General features: G+C 39.0%; 1 protein-coding gene across 1 annotated transcript in view; it reads left to right on the top strand.

The window, feature by feature from the left end:
• Positions 1 to 18,974, top strand: part of CNTNAP2 (contactin associated protein 2) — a 3,253,420-nt gene that overhangs the window by 1,736,692 nt on the left and 1,497,754 nt on the right. The window contains exon 9 of the mRNA XM_073678177.1: positions 13,280 to 13,429. Within this exon, the coding sequence (XP_073534278.1) occupies positions 13,280 to 13,429 (150 nt within the window). The remainder of the gene's footprint in view (positions 1 to 13,279; positions 13,430 to 18,974) is intronic.

Below are 18,974 nucleotides of genomic sequence, written 5' to 3'. Positions count from 1 at the left end.
CTTAGGTTGCGTTTACCTAAGACATTCTAAGGGCAGATGCTCTTTCGTTATCACCTGATAATTATAGAATTCAATAAGGGAAGGGTTAATAAGAATTAGAGAGGGTAGAGAAAGTGACAATCTGACAAAAGCTACCAACGGATCTGTCATTCTTTCTGATTATCCTTATCTATAAGACTATTAGAGAAGTTGTTTCGAGCAAAAATAAATCTATTTCTGCCTTCTGTAAGGTACTGAATGATATGGCAATTTCCTCAAAAAATGTAGACCTATTTTTAGCATTGAAGCAATCCCTGACAAATTCCCAGTGTAAGCCTTTATCAGTAAAATATAAAGTAGCCTAAAGGGTTGGCTGCGACACTGACTACATAGACAGTTCGGGAAGCTAGCTACATTGACATACATGACCTCTCTTTCCCTGAAGTACTGTACTGCCAAATCTTTTCTCAGTATATGTGCTGATAACAGTTGTATATACATGCCTAAGCATAACTAAGGGGATATATTAGTAAGCTGTAAAAATGCACTTGTATAATGATAAGATAGAACTTAACTCTTTCATAAATGGGTGTTTTAATACTAAGGTGGAGCTCATACAATGGCACATCAAAGCCCTGTTCTTGGGATTTATAGGGGGAGGGATGTAATGGGACCCTCAGTGATCACTCAGTTATTACCTATCCTATGCACAAATGATAACTTCCATTAAGGGCTCGTGCACATGGGCGTATTTGCGCTTTGAGTGTGATGCGACAAAACATTGGGGCAGTGAATATGTCAGATTTCTTCCTCAGACCAAGCCGGCCCAAAGAAAAAATTGCATCATGCCCGAGTTTGATCCGATATTTGGATCACACTTGGCCGTGCAAGTCAATGAGTCTATGGAAACCATTGGACTGCACTCGGATGACAGAATGGAGAAGATGGAGAATTTTTTTTCTCCATTTTCTCCTCATCCGAGAGAATTGAATCACACTATGAACACACTCTGATCAAACTCTGATCAGACTGTGTTTAAAATAATAGGCCTGATTCTCTCAGATGAGAGAAAACGTGCTCGTGTGACCCTAGCCTAATTGTGCAACGCCTTTAATTTAATATATTTTATATAAAACAAAAAAGAAGCATTGAAGCATATACATCAGATCCAATGGGAATCGTTAGAAATATGGCATTTTAATTTTGTTTATTTTAACTTTGCATTTGTTCATTATTGTAGTTGAAGAGCCAAATACATTTTGGGCAAAAACTATTATGCCCAAAATGATAGAATGGTAAAAAATAAACAATCTATAAAATTACCTTTAACATAGCCTTATTTTTCTAGAGATAATTTGGTTTTAGCTGAAATTCCTTGGCTAAACTCATTCTCTCTTGCACCACAGGCTTCATGTCATAGTTTAGCTTGTCAGCAAGGAGGGCAGTGAGCCACAGAGTGCATTAAAAGGTCAAGAATTAAGAGGGGCTTGTCATATAAAATTAAAGTGGGCCTGTCATAAAAAAGTGGATATTCTAAATTGAGAACCTCGAACTGCAGCAGAAAAGAGTCTATGTTACATTTTTCAATGACAAATCTTTTATAACCATTGCTAGATCTGCTTTATGTGAGCTGCCAGAAATAAAAAATGGTAATCTGAAATGCCTTTATTGCTTTTCAGATGCTTGGATCTTATGGATTATTTATCCTAGATCAGAGTAATTGCTATGTTTAAATATAACCTTACACCAACTGATATGAAGATTATATTATGAATTCATTTTAATTTTCACATAGTTTGTTGTAAACTAAGACTTGCAAATATATAACTATATACTACATAATTCCTCTGCTCTACATTGGGCAGCATTCAGACCATGCAGCACTTGACAAAAAGGCTTGAATTTCATCTAAGACAAATAATACATATTACTGTGATCTCCGGGCAGTGCATATTGTGCTCTTGACTATTTTTAGCTTTATAGTATGTTACCTGTAGCAATAGTACAGGAAAGTGGAGTTAAAAGTCTAATCGGTAGACTTTAGGTCAGTTAATAGAAAATGGAACCTTTAAAAGCTTTAACAAAGTACAACAAGAGTTTAGGTTACATCACGACCTCTTCTTTGATACCTACAACTTAGGCATGCATATATGACTCAGTTTAGAACTGCGGAACCGGATATACAGAAAAATTATTTATTAGACTCAATAGCAGCGGCAAAATGCACAGCCGGTTTAATTTCCAAAATCGATCAGCAACTCTTACAGTCTCGCATGGGAGACCATCCCCTGACAGCTGAATTAAAATGGGATTACAGAAGAACAGTGGAAAGAGGTGTTGGAACTCACTCATAGATTGTACCCATGTGAATCTCAGAGGCTCTCGCAGATATACCTTATTCATAGAGTATATAGAACACGAGCTTTCTTTTTAGAATAGGGGTATGTCCAAATGCAGATTGTCCAAGATGTGAAACAGGAGATGCCCATTTGTTAAACATGTTCTGGTAGTGATGTAGATCCGGCTCCTATTGGAAAAACACACTATCTTTAATAAAAAAAGTACTTGGTGTGAAAATCCTAGCAGACCCCAAAATATGCATATTGAGATATTTGGGAGAATCAGTTGATTTTGAATCCTCCATGGCTATAGATGTTTCGCGAACATTGTATCAAGCACGCAAACTTATTGCACAATATTGGCTAGACGCTCAACCACCGACAGCTAATGAGTTAATAAATAAGCTAAACAATATTGGTTTGGTTGGAAAAAGGGGTATACAGAAAGATAAAAACAATCAAGAAATTTAACGACATCTGGGGACCCTGGTTGAATGTTCCAGACCTACCATCTGGAGATAGCATATGGTAATTTCTGGTTTTAGGAACACTTGTGGTATGATCATTCCAGGTTAAATGTTATAAGCATGGTTTGTATAGATGCAAACTACTTATTATAACTGAATGGCAGATATTCTAATGTATTTACATCATACAAAATAGTATGAATATAAATTTCTCTGGGGTGTTAAAAAGTTTTGGAAAAATTTCAGTTTTTTACCATTTTGTGTCTAATCTGAATTCTGTTTTTGATTAGGCAAATTCACATTATTCTGCTATAATTTCACCATGGATTTTTATGACAAATCTATGTTGTATCTCGAATAATATCCACATGTAAAACATGCAATTTGGTGCGAACTAATCATGAGTTTAATCTGTACTACATTGAAATGGCTGAAATCTTCAATGAAAATGCACAAGAGAGATGTTGATTGTTTAAAAATCCACACAGTACAGAATTCAACTGCAGATTTGACTTATACAAATCCACAGGTTGAAAGCACACATTCAGTATTTCCAGAAGAAAATTGGCTTCAAATGCTAATATGTTGCAGGAAAAATACTGCATAAAATACACTCATTTTTGCAGCGTTTATTGCTTGCATTTTTCATGTATGTTTTTCCCTCATTCGTTAGACTGGATAAAATATGCTGCAAGCAACTCTGAAAGAATTGCCATGCTTCCGATTTGAATCTGCTTGAAATCTGCAGGAAAAAATAAGCAGTGCATGCATTAGATTTCAGTAATCTCATTCACGTTGCTGGTACTGTAAAAAGTTGCATTTTTCCACCACAAAAATATACAGAAAATCAAAAACACAACGTGTTTCCATACCCTTACAATCCACGTTGATTCATCAGGCTTTTATATGCAAATAACTTTTAACAAAGTTAATTTTAAACCAATACTAAGAAAAACACATTGGCCTGCCTTAGCATAAATAACACCAAATTAATTAGACTTTGTAGTTGAAAACTGTGACAAATTTATAATTGAAATTAAAATGTATCATTTCTTTTTGCAGTAGCCCTGCTAATAAGCTCCTTCTTAACCTATATTTTTAATAAATAAGTCAATGAAACGTTTACAGCTTGATGACAAATACTTTATCCGTCTATTAGTTTTTGAGGGAGAGAAACAAACAGTTTGTCAATTTATGTGCTATGTTAAATGTGACTTGTGCAAATTAGGGAGAAATAAGATGTTGACTGAATAATCAACATGGGTCACTTTGATTGTATTAGTTAAAAGAGTCAGCAAAATTTTGACATTGATGGTCTACCTTCAAGATAGACCATACTTGTCAAACTCTGGCCCGTGGGCCAAATCTGGTGCGCAAGGTGGTTTTATTTAGCCTTCTAAATCAGAACCACTATGCCTATGTTGGGCCATTATTCTGTATAGAGGACTATGTGGGGCCCATTATACTGTATGGAGGACTATGTGGGGCCATTATTCTGTATGGAGGACTATGTGGGGCTCATTATACTGTATACTGTATGGAGCACTATGTGGGGGCCATTATTCTATATGGAGAACTCTCTGGGGCCCATTATTCTGTATAGAGGACTATGTGTGGCCATTATTCTGTATGGAAGACTATGTAGGGCCCATTATTCTGTATGGAGGACTATGTGAGGCCATTATTCTGTATGGAGGACTATCTGGGGCCCATTATTCTGTATGGAGGACTATGTGGGGCCATTATTTTGTACGGAGGACTATGTGGGGTCATTATTCTGTATGGAGGACTATGTGTGGCCCATTATACTGTATGGAGGACTATGTGGGGCCATTATTCTGTATACTGTATGGAGCACTATGTGGGGGCCATTATTCTGTATGGAGAACTATCTGGGGCCCATTATACTGTATAGAGGACTATGTGGGGCCATCATTCTGTATGGAGGACAATGTAGGGCCCATTATTCTGTATGGAGGACTATGTGGGGCCATTATTCTGTATGGAGGACAATCTGTGGCCCATTATTCTGTATGGAGGACTATGTGGGGCTCATTATTCTGTATGGAGGACTATGGGTGCCCATAATATTGTATGAAGGACTATGTGGAGCCCATTATTCTGTTTGGAGGACTATGTGAGGCCCATTATTCTTTATGGACGACTATGTGGGGCAATTTTTCTGTATGGAGGACTATGTGGGGCCATTATTCTGTATGGAAGACTATGTGAGGCTCATTATACTGTATGGAGCACTATGTGGGGGCCATTATTCTGTATGGAGGACTACCTGGGGCCATTATTCTGTATGGAGGACTATGTGGGGACATTTTTCTGTATGGAGGACTATGTGGGGCCATTATTTTGTATGGAGGACTATGTGGGGCTCATTATACTGTATGGAGCACTATATGGGGGCCATTATTCTGTATGGAGTACTATGTGGGGACATTATTCTGTATGGAGGACTATATGGGGCCATTATACTGTATGGAGCACTATGTAGTGGCCATTATTCTGCATGGAGTACTATGTGGGGACATTATTCTGTATGGAGGACTATGGGAGATCATATTATTGTATGAAGGACTATGTGGAACCCATTATTCTCTTTGGAGGACTATGTGAGGCCCATTATTCTGTATGGAGGACTATGTGAGGCCCATTATTCTGTATGGAGGACTATGTGGGGCCCATTATTCTGTATGGAGGACTATGTGAGGCCCATTATTCTTTATGGCAGAATATGTGAGGGCCATTATACTGTATACTGGTTGGCCAGCGAGTTTGTCCAAGTTTTTTATTTTGGCCCTCTGTGTGTTTGAGTTTGACATCCCTGAGATAGACCATCAATATCAGAACTTTGGGGATCCAGAGCGAAGCCTGTTTAATCATATCATGTCTGATACAGTCTGCTGAGCTGTGTAGCTAATCCGAACATGTGTAATACAGTCTTCAGATCCATGTATCTAACCCTATCATATCTGATTCAGTCTGTTGAGCCATGTATCTAACACTATCATGTGTGATACAGTCTCCAAAGGCATGTATCAAATTCTAGCACGGGATTTAGTCTGCTCATTGATGTATCTAATCCTATAATGTGGTCTGCAGAGAAATTTGTCTAATCTTACCATCCTGAATACTGTCTGCTAAGAAATGTATCTAATTTTATTGTGTCAAATAGAGTTTGTTGAGCCATATACCTAATCCTATCATGTGTGATAGAGTCCACTGAGCTGTGTATTTAATCTGATCATGTGTTATACAGTCTTCAGAGCCATGTATCTAATCCTATCATATGTGATGCAGTCTGCTGAGCTATGTATCTAATCCTATACTGTGTGATGCAGTCTACTGAGCTGTGTATCTAATCTGATCATGTGTAATAGTCTTCAGAGCCATGTATCTAATCCTATCATGTGTGGTTCAGTCTGCTGAGCCATGTATCTGATACTATCATATGTGATAGAGCTTGTGTATCTAATCCTATCATCTGTGATTCAGTCTCCTGAAACATGTATCTAATCATGTTATGTGTGAGAAATGCAGCAGCAACTAACAGAATCGGAGTTGCCAGCCGTCCTTGGTGGCACTGTCCACTTGTCAGTATCACTTTGCAATCACTAGCAAAATGGCTCCCACTGTGATCCTAAACTTCATCCTCCCTTATCTCTTTTGCACACACCCAGGTGGAGATGGAAGCAGTGACATCAGAAAGGTGCTAGAAGATCCTGCCCACATTTACAGCAGTCGAAAAGTGGCCTAACATTACACTAGGTTTTCATGGCAAATGTCAGCAGTTGTCCCCCCTAGTGTTTAAAAGTTGAATGTATCAAAACTTTTTACATAATTTTTTTTATATTTTAGATCATAAAAAATAATATAAAAAAAAAATACAACAGTAATGTTTTAAATTTTTTGCGACACAATGCTATTTGGGATCCATTGTACAACACCAGGCAAACCCCATTGACTTATAATGGGGTACACTAGGGCACTATGAAGGTTTTTGCTGCATGCTGCACAATTCCTTGTGTCAAAAGTGATAGTATCCTTGACAGAATCCCTGATTGGAGTTTCTCAACACTAGTGTGGGCAGTAATGATAAGCGCAAGTGCTCATTACTCGAGTATGCCTAGGGTGCCCCGGTATGCACTGAGTATCGCGGGTGCTCAAGTGAGATGTTAGCCTCCCCGCGGCCGCATGTTTTGCATGAAAAACACGGACAATCCATGCATGCTTTGTGGCTGTCTAACAGCCGCGAAACATGTGGTCACGGAGACACGAACATCTCACTAGAGCACCCTTGATACTTGGTGCATAACTGAGCACCCTAGGCAAACTCGATTAACGAACACTTGTGCTCATCACTAGTGGGAAGTGATTTTTGCAATATGTTTTGCTAGTCAAATTACCCAAGTCTCCCAACAAAATAACAGTAATAGAAGAGATCATGACATAAGAAAATTAATTAAATAAGTTAATCCATAAGTACGTAAGCTCTGGGACTTGTTTTTGTCTTTAATAATATATACATGCTTTGTGAGAAATGTAAGATATATGAAGAGTTGCAGCAATGGACTTGTCATTATTCTGTTTATCTTCTTGTTATAAGAACAATTGATCCAGGGTCTGGGATCAGAGACTAACCCTTCCTGAAATTTAATTGGAAAAAAACTACACTAAGCATGCATGATGTAGCTCATCGGCAGGATGAGAAAATGGAACAATTCCAAGACAAGACCCTACAGAGAGTAGATACATTTCTGCAATACTAATAAGATGCAGACAAAATATGTATCTGTAATCTTCATAAAAAAGTTACTTTGATCAAGTTTTATATGAGTTGTATTAGGAGGGAGATATCTAAAGGATTTGGTTGATCTGTGCAAAATAATATTTTGGAGAACCATGTTTAGCGCTAATGAATGTATTTAAAACATAAAGGCAAAATGCAAGCTAAAATATTATCTAACATGTTAGTTAGAAAACTGTAAAACACATGAGTAAGCTAGACTAAATGATATGTTTCATTATACTAGATTTGCATGTTTAGACTTAGGTTGTCCTTTTATCAAATAGATTCTCATTTGATGACCAGCAACCTCTCATGAGCAACTAACAACATGCTTAACCCCTTTCTGACATTTGTGGTAATAGTACGGTCTTGTGCCCTGGGACTATTAGGCCAGGGACATACTATTACGCAGAATGTGATCGTGCCCACACACAAGCGGTGTGGGATGATTGACGTCGGACGTCAACTGATTCTCATAGCTGACACCCAGTGCTATGTGCTAGAAGCAGTCCCGCATCGCTACCAGCAAATTAACTCCCAAAATGCTACAATTGAAGTCGATCGCATCATTCCAGGAGCAAGGGGAGGTAAGCACCTTACTTACCTCCTCTCCAGCGTCCCGCGCTGTCTCTGCCGGGTCCTGGTGATTATCATGTTGAACCGATGTCGTCATGATGACATCCGGGTCACCAGACAGCAGGAAGTTACTTTGATCATGCGCAGTGCAAGATCAAAGTAACTTCTGCCTGTGCAGGCTGACAGGTTGTATAACATAGAGATGCTGCTGTATCTCTATGCTATACAGGTGATCAGACTGCAAAAAATGAAAGTCTCATAGTGGGACAAAGTATAAAAGTTAAAAAGGTGTCAGAAAGTGAAAAAAAATTGTACAAATATTAAAAATAAATGAAAAAAATAATCCCATAAAATATATTGTACCAATGAATAAATATTATTCTGAAATTAAACCAAAACAATAAAAGTATACCTATTTGATATCACCATGTCCAGAACGACCTGACCTATAAAACTGTCCCACTAGTTAACCCCTTTAGTGAACACGGTAAAAGAAATAATTAAAAAATGAAGCAAAAAACGATGCTTTATCATCATAACGCCAAGCAAAAAATGGAATAAAACGCGATCAAAAAGACGAATGTAAATAAAAATGGTACCGCTGAAAGTCATCTTGTCTCACAAAAAACAAGCCACCATACAGCTCCATCAGCCGAACAATAAAAAAGTTATAGCTCTCAGAATAAAGCGATGCAAAAAAAATATCTTTTCTATAAAATAGCTTTTATTGTGTAAAAGCACCTAAACATAAAAAACAATATCAATGTGGTACCGCTGTAAACATACTGACCCGAAGAATAAAGCTGTCTTATCAATCTTAACACACGCAGACTGGCATAATGCAAACCCCAAAAAAACAATTCCTGAATTGTGGTTTTTGTTTATTCTGCCTACCAAAAATCAGAATAGAAAGATCAAAAAATGTCACGTGCCTGAAAATGGTACCCATAAAAACGTCAACTCGTCCCGCAAAAAACAAGCCATGACATGACTCTGTTGGCCAAAATATGGAAAAATTATAGTTCATAAAAGCCCAATATGAATCTGGTATTGCTGTAATCGCACCAACCCGATGAATAAAGTCATCTAATCACTTATACTGCATGAGGAAAGACGAAAAAAATAAACTCTATGGTTAGGGTTTTTCTTGGGTTAGGGTTGTACTAGAGTTATGGTTGTGCTAGAGTTAGGGTTAGGGTTGTGCTAGGGTTAGGGCTGTGCTAGGGTTAGAGTTAGGGTTGTGCTAAGGTTAGGGATAGATTTGTGCTAGGGTTAGGGTTAGGGTTGTGCTAGGGTTAGGGTTGTGCTAGAATTAAGGTTGTGCTATGGTTAGGGTTGTGCTAGGTTTAGGGTTGTGCTTGGGTTAGAGTTGTGCAAGGGATGTGCTAGGGTTAGGGTTGTGTTATGGTTGTTCTATGGTTAGGGTTGTCCTAGTGTTAGGGTTATGTTGAGCTTGGAATTTTTTTAAAGTAAAGAAAAAAAATGATGACGATATGGCGACTAGTGTTGATTGCAAGTTCTCGCTACTTGAGTTTGCATCGGGTGCTCGGGTATGCAGCGAGAATCGCGAGTGATCAAGGGACATGCTTGAGTCTCTGCCCCATATGCTTCGCCGCCAAAAAAAACCTTGCGGGGATTGCCTGCCATGCACGAGCGATCCCCGCATGTTTTTTGGGGGGTATCTAAGAACTGTGAAACATGCAGGGCGGGGACTTGAGCATGTCACTCGAGCACCCGCGGTACATGGTGCATACCTGAGTAGCCGATGCAAACTCAAGTAGCGAGGACTTGAGCTCAAGACTAATGACAACTTATTCAATATGATGACCTAATGTTATCAAATTATGTGTCGTACCTCTGGCTTCAAAATGTTCACTATACCCCTTGATAAAATGGGGGTCTAGTTTCCAAAATGGGGTCAATTGGTTTCCACTATTTAGGTGCATCAGGGGCTGTCCAAATGCGACATGGAGTCCGCTCTCAATTCCAGCCAATTTTGCGTTCAAAAAGTTACACAGTGCTCCTTCCCTTCTGAACCATGCCGTGTGCCCAAACAGTGTACTTTCCCATATATGGGGTATCAGCGTACTCAGGAGAAATTGCACAAAAGTTTTTGGGGTCCATTTTCTCCTCTTACCATTGTAAAAATGAAAAATTTTGGGCTAAAACATCATTTTTGTGGAAAAAGTTTGATTTTTTTATTTTCACGGCTCCATGTTATAAACTTCTGTGAAACACCTGGGGGATCAAGGTGCTCACCACACATCTAGATGAGTTCCCTGAGGGGTCTACTTTACAAAATGGTGTCACCTGTGGGGGTTTTCCACTGTTTAGACACATCAGGGGCTCTTCAAACACAACATGGTATCCGCTAATTAGCAAATTTTACATTCAAAAAGTCAAATGGCGCTCCTTCCCATCCGAACCCTGCTGTGAACCCAAACAGTTTTTTTCCCCCACATATGGGGAACTGGCATTCTCAGGAGAAATTGCATAATACATTTTGGGGTCCATTATTTCCCATTAAACTTGCAAAAATAAAAAAATCGGGGTCTAAACTAACATTTTTGCGAAAAAAGTTGAATGTTCATTTTTTTCTTCCACATTCCAAAAATTCCTGTGAAGCACCTGAAGGGTTAATAAACTTCTTGACTGTGGTTTTGAGCACCTTGTGGGGTGCAGTTTTTAGAATGGGGTCACTTTTGGGTATTTTCTGTCATAAAGGCCCCTCAAAGTTACTTCAAATGTGATGTGGTCCCTAAAAAAATGGTTTTGTAAATTTTGCTGGAAGAATGAGAAATCTCTGGTCAACTTTTAACCCTTATAACTTCCTAACAAAAAAAAAATTGCTTCCAAAATTGTGCTGATGTAAAGTAGACATGTGGGAAATGTTATTTATTAACTATTTTGTGTGACTTATCTCTCTGATTTAAGGGCATGAAAATTCAAAGTTTGAAAATTGTGAAATTTTCTCCAAATTTCCAATTTTTTCACAAATAAATGCAAATCATATTGAAGAAATTTTACCACTATCATCAAGTACAATATGTCATGAAAAAACATTCTCAGAATCAGTGGGATCCGTTGAAGCGTTCCAGAGTAATTACCTCATAAAGTGATAGTGGTCAGAATTGTAAAAATTGGCCTGGTCATTAACGTGCAAACCACTCTCGGGGATAAAGGGGTTAAAGTGTAACCGTTGTTTTAATTTTTATTTCATAAATCGATAGCACACATAAAAATTAGTATATTAGCAATATATTTTATCTGAAAAATCTGCTTATTTCTCCATCAGGACTGATCAGTCATTTTCAAAATTCTCAGTTTACGGGAACAATCTGTTTTCAGTGAAGACAGATTTTTCCATTGCTGAGACAGAAGATGACAGCTGTTACTATTAAGATTTTATGTAGAGGGAATGGGGGGTGAAGGGAGGAGCTAGAGATAGAGCTCCTCACTCCTCCTTCTCTTCTTCCTCTATACACCATTGTTATAACCACAGTAGGTTCTGCCAAAATAATGTGTAAAGCTAGAAGAATAGATGCTCAGTCAATCCTGTGTATCTTGAAGATGAGTCAGCTAGGTTAATGATTGGTGTTTTAACCCTTGATGGACCCTAATTTTATTTAATAGAATTGGTTTCAGTTAAAAGCTATGGGACAAATATGTCCCTTGTTCCTCAAAGGGTTAAAGCAGTGGCTTAAAATGTACATATCATTCAGATGACAATGCACTTTATGCAATTTGGTTATCCTTACATAAGTTTGAAATTGCTAAAAGGAATGTATTCTCCAAGCAGTAGTGGAACCATTTCAGCTATGAGGCTGGTGATAGTAAATGTGTGTAAACAGAAATTAACAAGTATGACTGTTAAATTGCAGGCATAAATTATAAGCAGTAGTAAAGGGAAAAAATGCTATTAACCTCCAGATATCGGGTTAATCTGCAGGTTAACCTGTCCGACGCCTGCATTTGGCTGACCACTACGGGAAGAAAATGAACTTTACTCCCCCCTGCAGCATCCCGGTTTCAATCACTAGCACTGTTTCAGGCACTGCTCTCAGTATAGAGAGTGGCGGATTTAATCACGCCCCCAGCACTGACTGACAGCCGGCCATAATGCCGAGCGAGTGTAAGTCAGGGCCGAGGGGCACGGTTAGAGTCACTGCTCTGTAATCTCAGAGCGATGACAGAACCAGCGCCAGCACTGTTTCCATGACTGAAACTGGAACGCTGCAGGGAGATAAAGTTCATTTTCTCCCCACAGCGTTCGGCTAAGTGCTGGTGCTGGGCCAGTTAATAATGCTATTACCCTGCAGATTAACTGCATATCTGCAGGTTAATACTGTTTTTTTCTGATGACAGGTTCCCTTTTAGGGTAGAGCTGGGTCCCTGTGAATTTGAACACTTTGCGATTAAAAAAAAGGCCTGCTCCATTTTACAGATGAAGCATCAATTAACTGACTAATGATGTTTTGCACAGCCAGGCATGCTACCCCTTAATGCCCTACATCTAATGGTTGTGACACAACCAATCAGGGGGGCTTTCACAACCAGTGTAAAAGATGTGGGCTGGCCAAGGAGCTCCATTTTATGCTTATACAATTTGGGTAATAAGTGCAAAGCTCATTCTACACAGGGATAGAAAAAGGCCCAATATGATTGAGGTTTAGTACAGCAGTGCTGAGCCACATTGAAAATAGGATTGTAGCGTGATTTTGTGAATAACAATCTCTTTGGCTCTCTCTTTCCCATCAAATACTGTAAGTGGTTTTTCAGTACTGTAAATCATGGCAAATTTATTCGACGCAAATCGAATTTCGAGGGAAAATTTGGCGAATCCGTCAAATTAAAATTTCAAAAGATTCCCTCATCTCTATTTAAGGAGTTAAGCAGTAGAATTAATATTTTCATGTGAACTAGGACCATTGTGGAATAAGAAGACACAGGGACAGTAAAACCAAGCTATTTAATGAGCAAGGAAAAAAATCAAAATCAAAATGCATTTCACCAATATTATATATTGTTGGTTGTTCTTTTAGTCATTTCACCCCTGAACAGCATATCTGAGTTGTGTTTTTTTTTTTACTTACATGATTTACTCTTTTTTTTCACAGGCTCGGGACTTAATGATGGACAGTGGCATGAAGTAAGATTAACAGCTGAGGAAAACTCTGCCATGTTAACTATTGATGGAGATGAAGCTTCATCTGTTAAAACAAACAGTCCTCTTCAGTTCCGAACTGGAAGTCATTATTTTTTTGGAGGTAAGGGTTAAACCAGCAATTTTTTTTTATGTTTTAACATGTATAAAATAGTTGACATTTGACATTTGTCATGTTTGCTGTTATATCACTTCCATGTGATTGTGAAATAAAAGAAAATATTATTGGTGAAGACATGCACAGGTCCTCCAATTGCCCGATTCCTTTGAGAGTGTGTCTTTTAGACCAGGGCTTCTCAAGGTACAAAGGCCTCTTCTGGCAGAGCATCGTGTGTAATAAAAGTGTGACATAATTTAATATAATTTAAAATATTGCTTAATTCACCTGTTATTTTTATCCAGAACTATTTGCAACATTAGAATGAGTAACAACAATGATGTTGCTAAGCCACAAATCACTGCAGAGAAAACATTGTGCTATTTATAATCACTTTATAATCACTTTTCTGAATATAACCTGTCTCATTGTGCATCACTCACAACTAGTCAGACAGATAATACAGAGCGATAAGCCAACACTTTTTACAGTCTACTTATACTTGCAACAGTCTGCTGGCAATCACTTCAGCAGAACTGTCTTCACTTCCTACACTTTTTATGTGTCTCTCACAATGCAGTACATCACACAATTCATAGTGCTGGTCAAAGGCCCTTGCTTATGGTCCCCTCTCTTAGCAGCAATGCCCTGCAGTAGCTCTTGTCTGGCAATTTGCACACTCTTGTGGCCTACTCAATGAGCTTTTTAAAATGTAAACAGTCCATAATATTTGTTAGAGAATGACAGACCAATTTCAGTCCTCTTACAAGCATACAGTATCATTACTTTTTTCTTTTACATTGCAATATCTTTATAATATCTCTCCTTATACCAAAGTTGGCTTCTAATCAAAAACATGCAAAAAAAAATCCTTAAGCCATAAAATATGTGCGTAAAGCACAAAATAAGTAAAAAAGTCTGAAAGATGAAATATGGTCACCTACATTTACTTGTAAAAATTGCTAGCAGATGATATTAGTCCTCATATATATCCATAGTAATAATGTCCTTTAATATTAATAGATAAAACTGTCTTGACAATTATTTTGTCCACTTCAGTAGTTGTTCTTAATGTTTAGTTTTCTCAATGTGCTAAAGAATGTGCTAACATCCTTATTATCCACTATTTCTTGGTTAAAAATCCATTCTTTGCAATTTGTTAAATCAAATATCTATTTTTTCTTATGTACACTATTTTGTGAGAATATAAAATAAATACAAGTGTCGCTTAAACAAGAACTATTCTTTGTTACTATTATTGTTAACAAAAAAGTCACAAATGTCACCTACCGTGCTAAATACATACCCATCATATATTAAATATAGCATGATCACATTATATTACACATCAGCATCATTGTTTATAGATACATGAAAATGAATAAAGGATAACCGGACTTGTCATGAATTTATAGACAATTGGTACATTATCCTATGTGACCCATGGAAAGATAAAATTTGAATCCTACTCCGCTCCATCGAGATTGGGTTAAATTTGAGGGAGGTCATTTGGCAAAAACGGGACACGATCTTCATCCTACCTATGGGACATGGACAGTCACATAGTCCAGCTATTGATAGTACTCTACACTAAAAGTGAGACTAAGCAAGTTAATAGATAATAAGAAGACTATAATTATAAAATTATATCAATTAAAATTATATTTTAAAGTAAAAGAAAAATTAATACCATACCAAATAAGCTCTGAAGGTTGACACCTAGTTGTTTGGGATTAATGACGACTAATTTATTTATGCATATTTAATTAGCCCCCTCTATATTTTGGCAAGAAATAGAATAAAATAATTGAAGAATTTTCTTTGCAAGAATATTTTAAGTCAAAAAAGAAACAGGCAATATATTCCCACATATGCAAACCATATTTTCCATTCAAATACATAATAAAGTAAAGCCTGCCAGACTATTGTAATTTCTTTTTGTGAAATATGTCTTAAGTATTTCCTTAGATGAATGCTCTTCAGATTGGGACACAAAAATAACAGCATTTACATGTAGATGAAAGCACCTGCAGAGTATGAAAAGAGATGAAATATTTTGTGTCTGTCACTAAGTCTATTCTTGCTCAGTGTCCTGAAGAGAAAATTGACAAGTACTTGTTTAAGCTTTGAAAAATGAATTAATAATGTAAAATGCCACAAAACCCTATACATTGTAGCTCTGCTCTAAATAAAAAAAAACTTGATTTTGAAAAGTTTGAATCAATATTTACTCTCCAGAGGCTTAAAACTAGACCATGTTGTACTTTTCTTTAGAGTTGTGATTTGAGTTATCTAAACCAAAAGGCATTTGTAAGATAACTCCAGATGAATATTTCATTAATGTAATAAAATGTGAGCAATAATAGGTCTTTATCTACAGTTGTACTCCCCATCCTTCTTTTATACCTGCAAATATATTTTCTGCAGGCCTCAGTTGTGATGTTTTTGTTATACAAATTGGCATTTGTCTTTCACAGTTGGTTGGATTTCACTCCGGTTGTCAGACGGGAGTCACCAAGCCACAGTCCCTTTGCTGGAGTATTTAGATTATCGTGCATGAGAATCTTTAACAACGCTTGTTTCACTATAGCTAGTGTTGATCGATCACTAAAATGCTCGGGTGCTCGAAGCTCGGGCCGAGCTCACCGTGAATGTTAGTCTATGGGAGACCCGAGCATTTTTGCAGCGGCACCCCCGGCAGTCTGTAAAAAAGCCTAAAAAGTGCCCAAAACGATAGTGACAGTGCTCAAATGACATAGGGACAGCATGGGGATCGCCCAAGGAAGCATTTCTGACCCCCAGGTCACTGCTGTCAACAACGTGGTCAGAGGTATTAAGCCACATTTACGGGCTCACAATAAAACGTTCGAAAACTAAACTGAAACTGCTTTCCTGTGAAATATGTTAAGGAACATCCTTTCCAGGGAAAAGACTTGAGTAAAAGGTAAAATAAATAACCAAAAACAAAAATACTCCTCCACACCGTGTACCAAAAGGAGTGGTTCAGCTACACAGTTATAGGGCATACAGTGAGTGCAATGCCTACCAAAAATTTCGAGGCACTCCAATGCCCCTTGGAAGTGACATGGAGGTCAGAGGGCCTTAACTAAACCATTTTTTCCATTTACAGCAATTGGGTCTCCTGTACACTGTTGACCTAAGCAGTGAATGGAAGGCTTTCCAAAAATTATGAGGAATTGCAATGCCTCTTGAAACAGACGTGGATTACAGCGTACAAAAAACCTTCTACCCATTATTGGGGAGTGGGTCTCCCTTCGTGTTTGCCTATGCATTGAAAAGCAAAAGCTGACTAAAATTAGGAGGAAATGCAATGCCGGTTGGAAGAGTCGTGGAAGTTAGAGGTAATTAGAAACAACATTTCAATGCCCCATGGAAGAGCTGTGGAGTTCAGAGTGGTTTAACAAGTCAGTTTTCATGCCCCTTGGAAGAGACGTGGAGGTCACAGTAGCTTAACAAGACGGTTTTAATGCCCCTTGGAAGAGACGTTGAGTTCAGAGTCGTTTAACAAGACGGTTTCAATGCCCCTTGGAAGAGACGTGGAGGTCCCAGTGGAATAAAAAGACAGTATAAAATGCCCCTTGGAAGAGTGGTGGAGGTCCCAGTGGAATAAAAAGACAATATCAATGACCCTTGGAAGAGACGTGGAGGTCACAGTAGCTTAACAAGACGATTTTAATGCCCCTTACAAGAGCCATGCAGTACAGCATATTAAAAACATTATTCCCATTATTGGGGAGTGGGTCTCACATAGTCTTTGCCTATGCCTTCGAAGCAAAAGCTGCCAAAAATTAGGTCAGAGGAACTTGCAATGCCGCTTACAAGAGCCATGCAGTACAGCATATTAAAATCATTATTCCCATTATTGGAGAGTGGGTCTCCCATAGTCTTTGCCTATACCTTCCAAGCAAAAGCTGCCAAAAATTAGGATGGAGGAACTTGCAATGCCCCTTACAAGAACCATGCAGTACAGCATATTAAAAACATTATTTCCATTATTGGGGAGTGGATGTCCCATAGTCTTTACCTATGCCTTCCAAGCAAAAGCTGCCAAAAATTAGGACGGAGGAACTTGCAATGTTGGCAACATGGACCATGGTCACCCTTGTGTTATAGTGGTGGTGGAGGCTGAGGATAAGGAGAAGAGCAAAAAACAGCCGAAATGAGGAAGCATATACCCATGTGTGGGTGTGAAGCGGTGCATGGGAATACACCTCCCGAAATAACACAGTGGATTTGACTTTATGTTACTCTACTGTCTTTTGGTGGTGATGAGAAGTCTGGCCCAATCCAGCCCTTCTTCATTTTGATAAGGGTCAGCTTGTCAGCATTGTCAGTTGACAGGCGAGTACGCTTATCAGTTATAAATCCCCCAGCGGCACTAAAAACACGCTCCTACAAAACGCTAGCGGCAAGGCAGGCCAGGACCTCCAAGGCGTACAGAGCGAGTTCATTCAAAATGTCCAGCTTGGATGCCCAATAATTAAAAGGCACAGAGGAATCACGGAGGACGCTGGTACGGTCGGCAAGGTACTCCGTCACCATCTTTTGAAACTTTACACTCCTTGTGAGAGTACCCCGCTCCTCAGGGCCTGTAAGCTGGGAGGGTCTCAGAAAACTGTCACAGAACGTTGACAGTGTTCCCCTGCCTCTGCTGGATTGGAGTTGCGTCTCTCTCGCCTGTACGCCTTGGTTGGGCAATGAACTGTGACCTCTGCCACTAGCATGTTCAGATGGGAATTTTTTTAACAGTTTTGCAGCAAGGGCCTTCTTGTACTGCCCCATTTTTGTAGACCTCTCCACCTCAGGATTAAGAGAGTGAAAGTTCTCCTTGTAGCGGGGGTCTAAAAGTGTCACCAACCAGTAATGATGTCACCCAACATTTTGACAACGCGAGGGTCACGGATAAGGCAGCGTAAGCTAAAGTCAGCCATGCGTGCCAGATTGGTAACGGGCAAGACTTCCGTGTCCTCACCAAGATGATGACTGACCATGCTCTCCTCCTCCTCCCCCTGTCCTCAGGCCACCCACGCTGAACCGACTTTATGACAGTTGTACAGGTACTACCATCTACAGCGCATGATACCAGCTCCTGTTCTTCTTCCTCCTCCTCCTCCTCCTCTCCCTCATTGTCCCCCAATGCATGTTGGGATGAGATGAGGCTGGGCTGTGTGTAATCGCCCGCTACTGCTTCTTGATCCATCTCATCATACTCTTGCTGCAATGCCTCCTCTTTAATTCTCTGCAGAGAGCGTTGCAAAAGACAGACAAGTGGGATGCTGACGCTATTGATGGCGTCATCGCCACTCACCATCTTGGTGGACTCCTCAAAGTTTGTCAGGATGGTACATATGTCAGACATCCAGGTCCACTCCTGAGGTCTTATGTGTGGAGTCTGACCTGAATATCGATGGCCTTGTTACAGCTGGTACTCCACAACTGCTCTCTTCTGCTCACAAATCGTTTGCAACATGTGGAGGGTAGAGTTCCAATGTGTGGGGACATCACACACCAGTCGGTGTGCCGGAAGCTG

The sequence above is a fragment of the Phyllobates terribilis genome, unplaced genomic scaffold, assembly GCF_046119375.1.
Source record: "Phyllobates terribilis strain yellow unplaced genomic scaffold, ASM4611937v1 Scaffold_4__5_contigs__length_816908805, whole genome shotgun sequence".
In the NCBI taxonomy this organism is placed as follows: Eukaryota; Metazoa; Chordata; class Amphibia; order Anura; family Dendrobatidae; genus Phyllobates; species Phyllobates terribilis.
The sequence above is the reverse complement of the archived record's forward strand: the minus strand, read 5'-3'. Positions and strand labels throughout refer to the sequence as shown.